This window comes from Monodelphis domestica, chromosome 6 (assembly GCF_027887165.1).
Source record: "Monodelphis domestica isolate mMonDom1 chromosome 6, mMonDom1.pri, whole genome shotgun sequence".
Classification (NCBI taxonomy): domain Eukaryota; kingdom Metazoa; phylum Chordata; class Mammalia; order Didelphimorphia; family Didelphidae; genus Monodelphis; species Monodelphis domestica.
Window position 1 is genome coordinate 252,752,036 of NC_077232.1, and position 14,894 is coordinate 252,766,929.

Here is a 14,894-nt window from a genome sequence, read left to right on the forward strand (position 1 = left end):
CAAAGGCAAAGAAATTTTAGTCAAGCCAGCCAGCAAAATGGCAATCATGGAACTATGGTTGGCATATAGTAGGCACTTAAATGCCTGTGGATTGATGCTATGGCATATTTTAATGATTTCTGATTTCGCTGTGGAGACCCTCCATTATCTCATTAGCACTTTGGGGACACAGACTATCAACTCTGTTACCCCAGCACCAGCACCAGCACATAGTAAGTGCTTACTAAATGTGTTTGCTGACAGATTGACTATATATCTAAAACCAAATACCGGTCCCTGTAAGATAAGGGACTTATATGATTTATTATATGTGACAGATTAAATATGCTGACCAAACTCAATAGCTATTTTGAGAAAGTAAGTAGGGAGACATTCAACAAAATGGCCAGGGGACACAAGAGGGTGGTGTCCCTACTACCTACTGTGGTCAAAGAAAGTACTTGTTTTTTCCTGCGGTATTTACTTCAAAGGTTAGCTTTTCTGGGCTGGCTTTTCTAGTAGCAACACTTAACAACGCTGAATTTGTCCCCTTGGTTACTTGGGTGGGGAAGGTGGAAAGGGAAAGGCAAGGCTTTTTCTTCCCCAAACAAATCCCACTCCAAAATCCAGCTACTGCTCTGGTCAAAATTGCCCTCTGTCAAACTGAGTTCCTGTTTTTCTCATGAGTGCAGTAATTAAGCAGAAAGTTTTGTGGTAAGAATTTGCATGTCCCACATTGTGAATCTGGGCTGCTGAGAGGACACAGAAATTCACAGGGGAATTGGAATATGACAACTGCAGACATCACAGAGAAGAGAAAGAAGGACCTAATGATCTTCATCTATTATATTATTCACACCAGGGGTCTGCTGAGAACTTAGCAAATGGCTGTGAAAATTTTTCTACCAATTATTTTCAACAAGATGTCTTTTTTTCTGTTTTTACTCTAAAGCCTGCAGGGGTTCTTAATCTGAGGTCCGTGTTTTGTTTTGTTTTGAAATCTATTTTGATAATATAATGTTTCCTTTATAATCTTATTTTATTTGATGCATTTAGACACATGCTTCAGAAAAGAGACCCATGGGTTTCCATCAGCCTGTGGCCAAAGGACACAGAGAAGGTAAAAACTGTTGGTCTAGGACAACAAGGATCTGTTCATCGATTTCAGACAGTCCATGAGCTCTAATGGGGGTGGGAGGGGAATTGCGTCTTTAGTTCACTAACCTATAACTGAAATCTGACTTCTCCTTCCTTTCTGAATGTGTACAACAGACCATTATTCTTTGAAGAAGTCTACAGGTTTTACCAGACTATTAAAAAGGTCCAAAACATGAAAATGATTAAGAACCTCTAGTCTAAAGTATAGGCTGATTTTCTTCAAGTGATCAATATTGATGAGTAATTAAAGCAGTGGATGGGCCATTTAAATGTGTGGCACTGAAGGACAAGCTAACAGAAATACTCATTGACAGTCTAGTGAGATCTAGAGACCCCTTCTCCAAATAATGGCTTGAAATAATTCAAGGAAAAACTAAATTTCATTTAGAGGTGGGTGAAAAACCAAAGTATCATTTTCCTTTTTCTCCATTTTCTCTCCTATTCCTCGGAAAAAAAAACAAACAGCCCCCCCCCCCCCCCCCACACACACACCATTTAGAACCAGATAAGGCTAGATAAAAGGGCAATCCCTTCTTCCTCTATGAGTTTGATCTTTCCTTATGTTTCAAAAATGGTACAGTGGATAGAGCACTATGCTCAAGTTCAAATATGGCCTCAGAGTCTTCTTAACCCTGTTAGGCTTGTGAAGGAAATACCAAACCACTCCAGTGTTTTTGCCAAGAAAATGGGAGCTAGATGGCTCAGTGGATAGAGAATCAGGAAACTGAGGCAAACAGGGTACATGCCAAAGATCACACAGCTAGTAAATGTCTGAGCCTAGAGTTTGAATTCATGTAGATGAGGCTACTTGATTCCAAGACCAGGACACTGTCCTCTGCCTCCTAGCTGCTGACCTCAAGGAGAAGGGACCATTGAATATTTGCCTTCTCTCTTCTCTCTGTGCTATTAAGGAGAGGAGAGAAAGGAGACAGATAACCCCTACTGCCTGAAGAATTCAAGCTCTCCTGGTAATCTTTCATTTTGTCAGCTGGAAGGTGCAGGGAAGGACAGACATATTCTGTGCTGGATCTGGGTCCCTGTTCTACCATATATATTGAGAGTGACTCTATAATTGACCTATAGAATATAACATTTGGCACATGAAGTTCACCCTTCTAGTAACCCCAAGATAAGCTGATGAAGCCCATTTGTCTTCCAGAACCCTCAACACACTCTCAAGTCCTGGGGTCCTAAGGACTGTTTACATTAATGATCTGATTGGGTTGGCAGTGGCAAACTGTAAAGAGGGTGTGACTCAAAGTCTATGTGTGTGTGTGTGTGAGGGGCTGAGATAATGAACTTCTTGAAGCAGCATTTTCCTTATCCCTCAACAGCTGAAAATAGGAGATAACCATTCTCCATCATCTGCATGCTAGTCCTAATTATCATCTCTCCCTCTTCTTAAAAGCCTTCCCTTCCATCTTAGAGTCAATACTGGTTCCAAGGCAGAAGAGTGGTAAGGGTTAGGCAATGGGCTAGACAACTTCCTCTATCAGTGTACATTGGTACCCTCTTTATTCCCTCTAGCCTTAGATATTATATTGGCCTAGAGAACTAAAGAGATTAAGTGATTTGCCTAGGGCTACAAAGCCATTATCTGTAAGAGGCAAGACTTGAACTTAACTCTCTCTCCACTACTTCAAAAAACCCAAAAAGAGAAGAGGTGGTAACAGCAAAGAGGCAGCAAGATGCAGTGGAGAGTTAGGTTCAAGTCCTGCCTCTCACACATGCTCTGCTTTGTGACTCCAAGCAAATCACTTAATCTCTCAGTTCTCTATGCCAATATCTAAGACTATAAGGAGTATAGAGGGTTCCAATGTACATTGATAGAGGAAGTTCTCTAGCCCATCTCAATAATTTTAACCAAGATCCTTATAGTTAAGATAATTTCAATTTGAAAGCCATTCCTATTTGCATAGCAATTGGCTGCTAGCATGCCCCAAATAAATGTAAGAGGAATACTTACTTATATCTCAGAAACAGCCACTGGGTGAGCCATAGTCCAAATAATATCATCCCATTTATTTCTGATACAGAAAATGCCCATTTCACTCGATCAATGTAATCAAAGAACTTGTCCGGTAGTGGTGGGCTGAGCTCCTTGGGAGGCACCCTCTCATGTACAACTGTGATCATGACGGTTGTCAGGATTAGGTTGAATAGGGCATAGACAAAAGCAATGCCTGTTTTCCACCATTCCAGGGGAAATTTGTTCCTTGCTTCAGCTGGCATAGAAATTTGAATATAGTCTGGGTACTTTTTGGCACCCTTTCGTAAGCCATTGGATAAACTCTTGGGTTTGCCATTACTATTTTTGTTGTCTTCATCAGTAGGTTCAGTAGGTCTTGTATAACTATTTGCAGGGTCATTGGTCTGGTTTTCCATATGTTCTTCAAGCTTTGCTGTCTCTATGACATCCATTGCCTTTGATCTTCACCCAAACAGAAAAGGGGTGGTATTTCTCCTCCCTTTCTGTCCTAACTCTTTTTTTCCTTGATCTTTGTACTTCTAAGATGGTCATACACTCTCTTATGGTTGACACAGTAAGATGTTAGCCATCTGATTTTTTTTCTTTTCCCATCCAGTTATCCACTGATGATGTCCCAATTTTAGGAAAGGAAGTCCAATCTCTTTTTTTCAAGAGATGTTAATATACCATCTGCAAAACAAAAGCAAAGACTATAATCAGAAACTGTATCCATCTGACAATACAAAATTAAAGAATCATGGAAATAAAAATACCAAGCCAGCCACTACTCAAAATATCATCAGCTGCTGGAAAAGTGACTTATAACCTAAATAAATAGCCTAGAATTATTGTTCCTCTCTGGTCTATGTCAATACAAATGAGAAAACTCTACAATTTGCTGTCTTTCAAACGAAGGCAGAAACCAACATTTCAAGCATTTTTACCTCCAACCAACATTACTGGTTGCTAACAGTGAGGTCATAATAAGCCAGAATCTCCACATTAACCACATTACTCACAAGACTAGATTTTCTTTTTTAAATAAATACCAACATATTTCAATTCCAATGTAGTCAAGAAATGCATGTTAATGTGTGAATTTTCCAGAATTCTTCGATTTCTGATCCCAAAGTGGTACTGAATTAAAAGGCTTCTTTAAAGGGACATAAGAACCAAACCAGGGCAAGTTTAACAAGATGTCTCACATAGAATGACTTTTTAAAAAAGAAATATCTTTCCATTCCAAGAGATCCTCTCTATGCAGAAGGCAAGTAGCAAGTCATAATAACAGAAATGTGAAAATGTTATCTCTTTCATTTGGTTACTAGGTAAAAATCACCAACACACATTAATCTTGACATCTCAAAAGTCATATTCCTAAAAGCTGTTGAGCTCAAAATCACAGTTGCTTCAAGGGGGGAAAAATGAAACTTACCAAAGAGTTCCTAAAGAAAGGATTAACTTCAGTTTACTGCGGCATTGGAACCCATCACTGAGAGAAAACGATTCCCTGGGATCTGAAGCATCACTAACTAACATCTCTTTTTTATACCAAATAACATCACTGGCCCTTTTTATTCAGGAAAAAGGGTTGTTTGGCCGTGATCCACAGCCCTCATAAAACCCTGTAATTATTCCCCGCCCTGAACATTTATACACTGGAAGTAGAATGCTTCTTCACATTTAAAGTTTCCCAAAGGCTATCCCAAACTGTGCTCGTCTGCGGATAGAGGAAGGGAGAGAATTGCCAGTAGTGAGAGCTAGCCTTCTGGTTAATGGCAGGAGAAGGGGGTGGGTTTTGAAACCAATAGAGTTAATGTGTATAAGCGAGGCTTTCTTGAAGTACTGGAGAAAATCAAATAAGTTAACCACAGGAATAGGCTCATTAAATGAATTAAGATGCAACATGGAGCCCGACTCTTCTACAGAATGGCTGGGGAGACAGAATTAACACACTTACCCCAGTGAGAAAATGACTAGAAGTTAAACTGTAATTTGCACTAGAGAGAGGTGCATGTGGGTTATTAGAATGGGGGAAATTTTCATAAAGGAGAGGGGACTTGAGGGACAAGTGTTCACTGAATGGATGAAGGAAGAGGTCTTAAAGGATCAGGAAGAATTAGGTAGTTGGGAAGAAAGTAGAGAGAGGGGAGGCAGAGTATTTCAGTGAGGTGAAAACAGCAGAAACAAAGGCACTGACCGAAGACTAATTACAAGGAGAGCGAGCATAAGCATAGAGACCCCCATTTACACAAGTGTGGTAAGCCACTTATATTTATTATCAAATGAAACCTTAACAACATACCTATGGAAGGGCTATTATCTCCATTTCACAGAAAAAAAAATCTTGGAAAGATTAACCAGGGTCACAAAGTGAGTTAGAGTCAGAGGCAGGCCTGAGATGTAGACTTTCCTGAGTCTCTAGGACTCTTATCTTGAGGTTCTTTGGGACTCAGGAGGAAATAAATGATTGGCCACTCATGGTGGAGAATGAAAGGTCTTAAAGGTCAGGCAGAAGAGTTTAGAAATGCCCTAGAGCAGGGGTGACTAAACTGGGGTCTTACTACTGCTACATGGTGATGTTCTAAAGACCCTATTGAGGGGGGCAGCTGAGTGGCTCAGTGGATTGAGAGCGAGGCCCAGAGATGGGAGGTCCTGGGTTCAAATCTGGCCTCAGACACTTCCCACACCCTGGGCAAGTCACTTGACCCCCATTGCCTAGCCCTTACTGCTCTTTTGCCTTAGAACCAATACACAGGATTGATTCTGAGATGTAGGGTAAGGGTTTTAAAAAAAAGAACCCAGGGAGTTAAAAATGGATTTTACTTCATTAAAAAATAATAAAGGCTGCAGGAATTTTGCCTTTGGAGATGCAGTAAGCCATCGTGGGTTATAGAACCGAGTAAGATGTAAGAACTGCTTGGTAAAACTAGCTGGGCAGTGCTGTGAAGTAATAAAAATGCAGAGAAAAGAGTGAGATATCACAGGTGACCAGCTAGCAGACATCCAGATTCCTTTTCTTGTTCCCATGTGGGAAAAAAAAATTGTTGGCTTTGGCCATTGGGAAGATACTAGAGACCTACAAGGAAACTATTTCAGTGAAATAGAAAGTCAGGGGGTCGGAATATTCTAAAAAGGTTGAAGAGGAAAGGAGCAAACATAGGCTACTCCTCCCAGAAAGTTAGTAATGAAAGGGAGGAGAGAGATGGGAGTAGCTTTAGGGCACAGGAAGTTCAAAGGAAGGCTTGTCTTTGTTTCTTTTAAAGCTAGGAAAATGCAGCAATATATTTGTAGGTAGAAGAGAGGGGGTCATTAGAGAAGGAACCTGAAGGGAAGGGAATGAATCCTGGAGGTAAATCCTGAGGGAGGCTGGGGTGGGAGGAGATCAAGGCTCAGGGAGACAGTGAAATCTGTCACTTTGTACCCAACTGTTTGCCAAGTCCTTTCCGGTCTACCTAGAGAACATCCCCTTCTTCCCTCCTCTCCTCTCTCTTCACCCACTGCCATCATTCTAATCTAGGCCCTTCATTTCCACTCATCTGGATAATATAATGATATATTCCTTCTAAGTTTTTCTAATTTTATACTCTCCTTGTTCTAATCTGAAATAAACTCACTTATACATACATACATCTGGGGTAGCTAAGTGGCACATAGCCTAGAGTCTCAGATATGTATAAGCTGTGTGACCTTGGGCAAGTCATGTAACCCTGTTTGCCTCAGTTTCCTTATCTGTCAAATGAGCTGGGAAAGCAAATGGCAAACCACTCTTCCAGTATCTCTGTCAAGAAAATCCCAAATGAGGTCACAAAGAGCTGAGAAAGATTGAAAAGACTCAACAACAACAAATACATTCACCAGGCTGTAGACAGTATAAATATATCTGATACACATGCCACTACTTTCTTCAATAGACTTAAGCAGGTCCTTATTGCTTCCCGATTTTAGGTTCCTTTGTAAAACTTTCAAGGACCTCTACAATCTGGTGACCCCCCCCCCCCATTACCCTGGTCTTCCAAGGCTTACTGTACATTGGCACCCAATCAAAAGTGGTCAACTTTCAATGATCATACAAATGAAAATTGTTAGGGACATTAGTGATTCTGCCCCCAAATATACAATATGTACTCATCACCTCTGTATGAACTCCTCTATCTTTATCTTAAATTCCATTTGGTTTTTAGGGTCCAACTCAAGAGCTACCTCTTCCATGAAACGCTCTCCCTTATCTCTTCAGGCACAGGAACAAGCTTTTGTTGATGTTTTGTTTTTCAGTTGTGTCCAACTCTTCATGACCCTATTTGGGGGTTTTCTTGGCAGAGATCACACAGCTAGTAGGAGTCTAAGGCTAGATTTGAACTCATGAAGGTATCTTCCTGATTGGAAGCTCAGTGCTCTATCCACTGGCCACCTGGCTGTTGAGTAACAACCTTGCCCCTTCAGATCTTAAATAGTACTTTGTTCTACAGCCCTCAAATACTAGTATGATGCAACACTCTATCTAGGTTATGTCAATCAACCTCTCTGGCCCTCAGAGTTCCTTCATCTTTAAAATGAGGGTGTTAAAATTGATGGCCTCTAAGATCCCTTCAAACTAAATCTGTGACTCTGCTTGGTCTATCATCCTCCAGGCTGGCTGTAGCAGGGAGAATCTGAGCCTACTGGAACTGTCCAGGACCACATCTGACTGCTCATCTACATAATAATCTGTAATAATATCTGTGTCTCTGCTGAAGTTCCCCCATCAAATCATGAGTCACCCAAGTTCTGAGGAACTGATGGTGTCTTGGTCTCTACTGAAGCCCTCTGAAGGTCGGTAGGGCTCTGTCTTACTTTGCATCATCTTGAGCACCTAGAATAGTCCCATGTACCCAGGAGCCACTTGAGCTTATTAAATCAATCAATGAGTGAGTTATGGAAAGGGGGAAATTGACTTAGCTCATATTGGATGGCTTCAAGCTTTTCAATAAAGGGAGGAGTCAAAGGGCTTGGGGCAAGTGGAAATGGTCTGGACCAGGTGGTGTGGGGTACCTGTTAAGGAGTGAATAAATATTTTGTTGAGCAAGTAGGGGCCCAACTGAAGTTGAAAAGCAGGAATGGCAGCAAAGAGTGGATGTTACTTAATGACTCCCTAGCAATGAGAGGCAGCAGGTTGGGTGGAAAAAATGCTGCCTTTGGTGTTAGGGCTCTGGGTCCAAATTTGACCTCTGCTCACAGTAAATCAATTTATTTCTCTGGATCTGTTGTCAAATATAACCAGAGTTGATGAACTCAAAGTTTCTTTCTTTTGTAACCCTATAAGTGCTCAATATTGGATGGTGAGGAATACTGGAGTTAACAATGAACAGATGATTCTGGGGTGGATGGGTACGTGGGATAGGTGAATCAATTTAGTTATGTGGATGACTCTGGGATGGAAAGGAGGCTATGTGGCAAGTTCAGTATGAGTGAGAGAGAGCAGGAAGAATGGGGAGCTAAGAGACCAGCAGAAGAATATAAGCTCTTTGAGGGCAGGACAATCACAGGTGTGTATTTTTTATTTCTAGCACCTAGCATAATATAGGCACATAGTAAGTGTCTGTTAATTGCTTAAGGGCACCAACAGTTATGTCAGAGGAGCTGGGCTCAATTTTGCCTGTGATGTTCGTTTTTTTAAGTCACTTGAAAAAAAAAAAACACCCCTTAACTTCCACCTTAGAATCAGTACTGGGTATTGGTTCTCAGGCTAGGCAACGGGGGTTAAGTGACTTGCCCAGGGTGACAAAGCTAGCAAGTGTCAGATTCTGTTTTTTACCTGTAAAACATGAAAGTTGAGCTAGATGGCCTTAGAAGTCCTTTCTGACTCTGGATCTATGCACCTAGGATTGATTATACTCAGAAAGAACCACAAAGTCCTGGATCCAGATGAAGTCAAGTGTGGGTGATTCTAGTAGGGTATAAAAGAAAGTCATGAGAATTAGAAAGGTTGAGAAATCAAGAGCCTGGAGTTCTGGGTTCAATGTTAAGGATGATGAGAAGAAAAAAAGAATAGAAAAAGGGAATGAGAATCAGGTGCTATAGTCAATATAGAAAGCAGACAGTAACATCCCCCAAATTCTAGAGGACAGCGACAAGGAAGGGAGAGAGTCTGGAATAAACGGGATGATGAAAATTTCAGTGGAAGAGAGGTTGAGTGATCAAGGCAGAAAAAAATGTTCTGGTGGTGCTGGGGACCAAAGGGTATATATGACAATCTTTGCTCTTGGTCCTATAAAGTATGGGGAAATGGAAGGAGTGACCTCCACTGAAGGGGGTTTTGAAGAACACTCTTTTCACAAGGGAAATTCTACAAAGAAGGAACCAGTTTCCCATTCCATAAAATAGGAATCATAAAGAGCAATCTGGGAGGAAACCAGGTGTCACACTGGAGAGAGGCACCAAGCCTGGAATGAGGAAGAGATGAGTTCAAATACAGCCTCAGACAATAACTATCTTTGTGATGCTAGGCAACTTACTTCACCCTGTTTGCCTCAGCTTCCTCATCTATAAAGTGAGTTGGGGAAGGAAATGACTAACGACTTTAATATCTTTGCCAAGAAAACCCCAAATGGGCTTATGAAGATTTGGACATGACTGAAATGACCGAGCAACCAAAAAAAGAACAGCATCCCCATTACGTAGGTCACTACTGAGATGAGGTACAGATGACCAAGTATTCCGTGGTCCAAAACGTGCAGTGCTGTAGATTAGAATAAGCAAGCTCTGAACAAAGGTGGGGTTGGGGATCTGGAACTGATAAGTGAACTAAGCAGAATGGTCTGGTATTTATTTTCTCCTATTTCCTTATTGGACTTGCAACTTGAGTCTAATTCTCTCAATGCAACTTGACTAATGAGTTCAGGACCTGAGCGCTCCAAAGATGCAGCCCTCTCCAACACTGTCATCTCTATTCTGCTCCTCTGCCTGACTTCTTATAATCTTCATTTGGACCAAGGGCTCTTACCCTGGGGCCCATGGATCCTGGCAGGGTTTGTGGTTCTATTTCAGGAAGTCCATGAGTTTGGAGATATCTACCTTTGGTTTTCTTTGTAATCTTATGTGCTGAAAAATTGTATTCAGATACTTGTCAGCTCTGGGAGCAGGGAGGGAAAAGGAGAAGGGAAAGAAAATGAATCATGGGAACATGAAAAAATATTTTTTAAAAAAATCCACAACTCCCCTCCCCTCCCCAAATTAAAAAAAACGTATTCGAGAAGGGGTCTACGGACTTCACTACTACTACTGCCAAAGCAGTCCAGAATATCAGAAAGATTTAAAGTCCTTATTTAGATCTTCTTGTCATCACGTGTGTCAGAAGGACACTTTTACCAAGGGATATACACCTTTGTGTTGTTAAAGGATGCATTAGCCAATGATTTTATTCTGGAAAGGAGGAAAGAATGCAATGAGTGGCCCCCTATTTATTTGCCTTCAAAAAGGAAACACAATGTTATCTCCCCAAATGGGACCGCTGCAAGGATGAGTGAAATAATTAGCTGTGAAGGACTGGAACCCTTGGGAGCTTGAGCGCCCTATAAGCTCAAAACCTATTTACTCTCATTAGCGCCAGGATGGATATTTTCTTAGGGATTTCATTAAGAAGATTAAACACACAATAAAAACATTCATCATGTGTCAACCAGTCTGGGCACCTGATATTTGTAATCAAGGAGACGACCATTTAATTCATGATTCTCTCCAAGTAGTCAAGCTGGCCAGTGTAAGAAAGTGCCTGAAAATCCGGGTTTTGGCATTTCCCTAAAGGGTGGCACTTACACTGTCTTTTATTTCCTGTTTTAGCTTATTTGAACATTTTTTTTAAAGGAAGAGTGTTTATTAAGTATCCTTTGGGGCAAACTCCAATTTATCTTAGACCACAGGCCCCCAGAATGATATTAATTTTTAGGTCAGCTTAGTTACCAAAAATCTCTGCGGTAGAGAATGTTAAATATAGTTGCCACAATTTTAATGTTGACTTCCCCCCCCCCTCCACAATGCTTGCCTGAAATTCTGTCTCAATACACTATTTGTCCTTCTTCGGGGCACTTCCCTAACTCAGAAGCAAGTGGTAGCTCTGCCTTGCTCTCCCTTCAAGTGGTGAAGTTCACTAATAGAAATTTTGCTTCTGGTTCTTAAGACAAGAGAAAAACATTTCATTATTGCAGATAGGAGCACAATGAGTGCCTGGCCTAAAGTCAGGAAGAATTATCTAGTTCAAAATCTGGCTGCATATTCACTTAACTAGCTGTATGATCCTGAGCAAGTCACTTAAGCCTGTTTGTCTCAGTTTCTTCACCTGTCAAATGAGCTGGAGAAGGAAATGGCAAACTACTCTCATTACTTTGCCAAGAAAATTCCAAATGGGAACACAATGAGTCAGACTGACCTGAAAGGACTTAACAACTGTAGCCAGATATTAAAAGTAGGTCTTCTAGGGGCAGCACAGGTGGCTCTCTGGAAATGGGTTCAAATCTAGCCTCAGCCATTTTCCTAGCTGTGTGACCCTGGGGAAGTCACTTAACTCCCATCTCCTAGTCTATATCAGTCTTTTGCCTTGAAAGTGATACATATAGTATGGATTCTAAGACAGAAGGTAAGGTTTAAAAAAAAAAGTAGGTTTAGGGATTCAATAAGGACTCCATCATTTCAAAACATTTCCTGGCTCCCTTCATCTTGTAGACCCCATCCTCCTTTCCCCTAAATACTCGCCACTCTGGGAATTTTCAAATCCCTCATCAAACCATAAGAGTGTGGCGATCGCCTTCAGAAAGCTCTGTTTGGTCTAAGAGGTCCCACACAGGTCCAGAATGCCACTAGCCACCAGGGCTTGTCTGCTCTCCTCATGTACACTGTGGTTCAGCTGCTCTGAAGCTTCCCCTTAAGCTCCATCATCCCGAGGGGCTGCCGTGCCTCAGCCAGAATGCCTCATCCAGGGAAGGGGTCTGCTGCTTTATGCACATGCTCTTGTGTTGAAGAACCACTTATACTAGTTGTGAATGTCTAGCAAGGAAAAGCAGCCTCTCTAAAGAAAAGGGTCAGAAATCGAAACGGAAGCCTTTCACATAGACAAAATTCTAGGGTCACCTAGCAAAGTATTTGTGAAATCTTTTCCAAAACACTTTTTGGGGGTAGAGTGAGTAGAGATGATCAGGGAAGCTTTACGGCAACATTTTGCAATTTGAAGTAAAGTGGGGTCAGATCCAACTTCTCCCACTTGATACCTGCCTGATCTGGAAGTCATAGCCTCCCTGGAGCTCATTTTTCTCTCGTATAAAACAAGAAGATTGGGCAATGGCTTCCAGCTCTCAGTTTAGGGTTCTCTCATCTAATGACTTCCTGAGTTCCCAAAGTCAGAGACTCCCAGTCAGAGACAGAATATAGGAATTCTATCACTTTTTTTTTTTAAACTCTTACCTTCCATCTTCGAATCAACTTCTGTATATTGGCTCCAAGGCAGAAGAGTGGTAAGGGCTAGGCAATGGAGGTCAAGTGACTTGCCCAGGGTCACCCAGCTGGGAAGTGCCTGAGGTCAGATTTGAAGCTAGGACCTCCCATCTCTAAGTCTGGTTCTCAATCCACTGAGCCACCCAGCTACCTCCAATTCTATCACTTCTAAAGGCAATGCACCATGTTACTAGCCTGATGCTGTCCAGTACATCTCGAGGTCTGGCTCTCAGTCCACTGAGCCACCCAGCTGCCCCCTTGCCACCCCACTTATGCTAGTTGTGAATGTCTACCAAGTGATGACAGACCATACAATTTCTGGGCTTTTCAGGTCAGTAGCAGGAAGGTGCCAAGTCAATCCCTTTTCAAAGAAGGCTACATAATATACGCAATGATTAATAAAAGAAAAGTTTAGACTGCTGAGATAATTTATTTTAGGGGAACTAGAAAGCCAGGGGGATTATGCCGTTAATCTGTCTAGCTCATTTTTTTCCCTTTGAAGTTTTATGCTTGCCAACTGAACACTTCTTTTTAATAACGGTTCTGGAATAGGCTGTTCTGAGTTTCTTATGGACAAGCTCAAAAATGAGGTGATGAAGAGCAAACTGTTTAAGAAAACTTGTGTAAACTTTGTTCTAAGAATAAACTTGTGGTACTGCCCTATAATTAAACAAAGTGAAAGGAGAGAAAACAGAGACAAGTTTTCTAACAGGATTCATCAAAATTTACTGTCCAGGGCAAAAAGGTAAATTGAAAAGTTTCTGAAGTTAATCATCTGGTTATTCCGCAAATGCCTAGAAGAAACTTTCAGGTCCACCATCCTAACTCCATCTCTCTTCCCCTTTTATCTAAATTACAAGTAGATACAGCCCTGGGTTTGGAATCAGGAAGATCTGACTTCAAATTCTGCCTAGCTCTGTGACCCTGGGCAAGACGCTTAATCTCTCTCAGCCTCAGTTTCCTCATCTGTAAAATGAATGTAATAACATCTTCTACCTTCCAGGGTGGTTGTGAGGAACATGAGAGATCATATTTGTAAAGACTTGGCAAACCTTAAAGGGTGATATGAATGATAGCCTTAGCACAACAGCCTCCTAATAATGGTGTGGCTCTCCTGCTCAAGAACTCAGGATAGCTCCCTGTTAGAAATGGTTGTGTGTGACATTTAAAGCCCTTCACAACCTGGTCCCCACCTCCCTTCTAAGTTCATTTCACAATTATAATCCTCCACCTACTCTGTGTTCCAGACAAAATTGTCTATTTGAGGTTCCTGAAAATCTGCATTCCACTGCCTTGTTTTCACACAAGCTGTCCCCTCAACTGCCCAAAAGTGCTCCCTCATCTCTGAGTATTAAAATTCTTCATTTCCTTCAAGGCTCACCATGAGATGACCTCACTGGAAGCTTTTATGAATCCAATCCCTCTGGTTAGTTGGGCTCTTTTTCTCCTGAAATTATCTTACACACTCATTTGTGAAAATACTACATTTCCTCTTGTAGAACAGAGATGGTCTTATTTTGTCTTGGTAGCTTAAATATCTAAGAAATTGCTTTGCACATAGTATGCACTTAATAATTACGTATTGTTTTTTAAAGATTATCAAGTCCAGGGATTTTTTTTAATTCCTTACCTTCTGTCTTATATTATTTTTTAGACAGAAAAGCAGCAAGGGCTAGGAAATTGGGGTTAATGTCTTGCCCAAAGTCACAGAGATGGGAAGCATCTGAGTCTAGATTTGAACCCAGCATAGTCCAGGGATACTAGGGTATATGTTTGCTTAAAAAATATCTCTACTAGTTATCTACTATTTCCACATAATTGGTTTCCTTTGGATTCCTGTGTATGTTATTTTATGCACTTAAAAAAATTACTTTGAGAAGGGGTACAAAGGATTCATCACCAGAATGCCAAATTTTATTAAAATAAAGTTTAATCTGAGTCCCCTCATTTGAAGAAACTATGGCCCAGCAAGATTGCCCAAAGTCACACAGATAGTAAAGTATCTGGACCAGAAATCGAACTTGATTCTTTCCAATATACCAAACTCCTTCTGATTAGGATCCAAGAGTCATTCATTTGCTCAAGGTCATCTAATATCTGTTCAAGGTACATGGACTAAAGCTAGAGAAGTTACTTGTCCAAAGTCACACAATAAGTGTGAAAAAACAGGATTTAAATCTAGGACCTTGGACTCCAAATATATTTGTCCCACAGAGGCTACCCTCAAACACCATTTTTAGTTTAAAATTTTTAGAATTTTACAATTATTAAGAAATTGCTTTAGAATTGTCACTGTGTTCCCCAAAAGTGAGAAAAAGAGCATGGT

At 41.0% G+C, this 14,894-nt stretch overlaps 1 protein-coding gene across 10 annotated transcripts in view; it reads right to left on the reverse strand.

Annotated features, from left to right (window-relative positions):
- The window catches only part of SGMS2 (sphingomyelin synthase 2), a 121,727-nt gene that overhangs the window by 27,967 nt on the left and 78,866 nt on the right, over positions 1-14,894 (reverse strand). For 7 of the 10 annotated variants that reach the window (XM_056803106.1, XM_016423013.2, XM_016423014.2 and 4 more), the window contains one exon: positions 3,104-3,796. In XM_056803106.1, coding sequence (XP_056659084.1) covers positions 3,104-3,558 — 455 coding nt within the window. In that variant the 5' untranslated portion in view covers positions 3,559-3,796. Of the gene's footprint in view, positions 1-3,103; positions 3,797-3,879; positions 4,048-4,541; positions 4,650-8,900; positions 9,033-14,894 lie in introns of those variants that run through there. The other 3 variants (XM_056803109.1, XM_016423016.2, XM_001363190.4) reach the window with 3 other exon arrangements.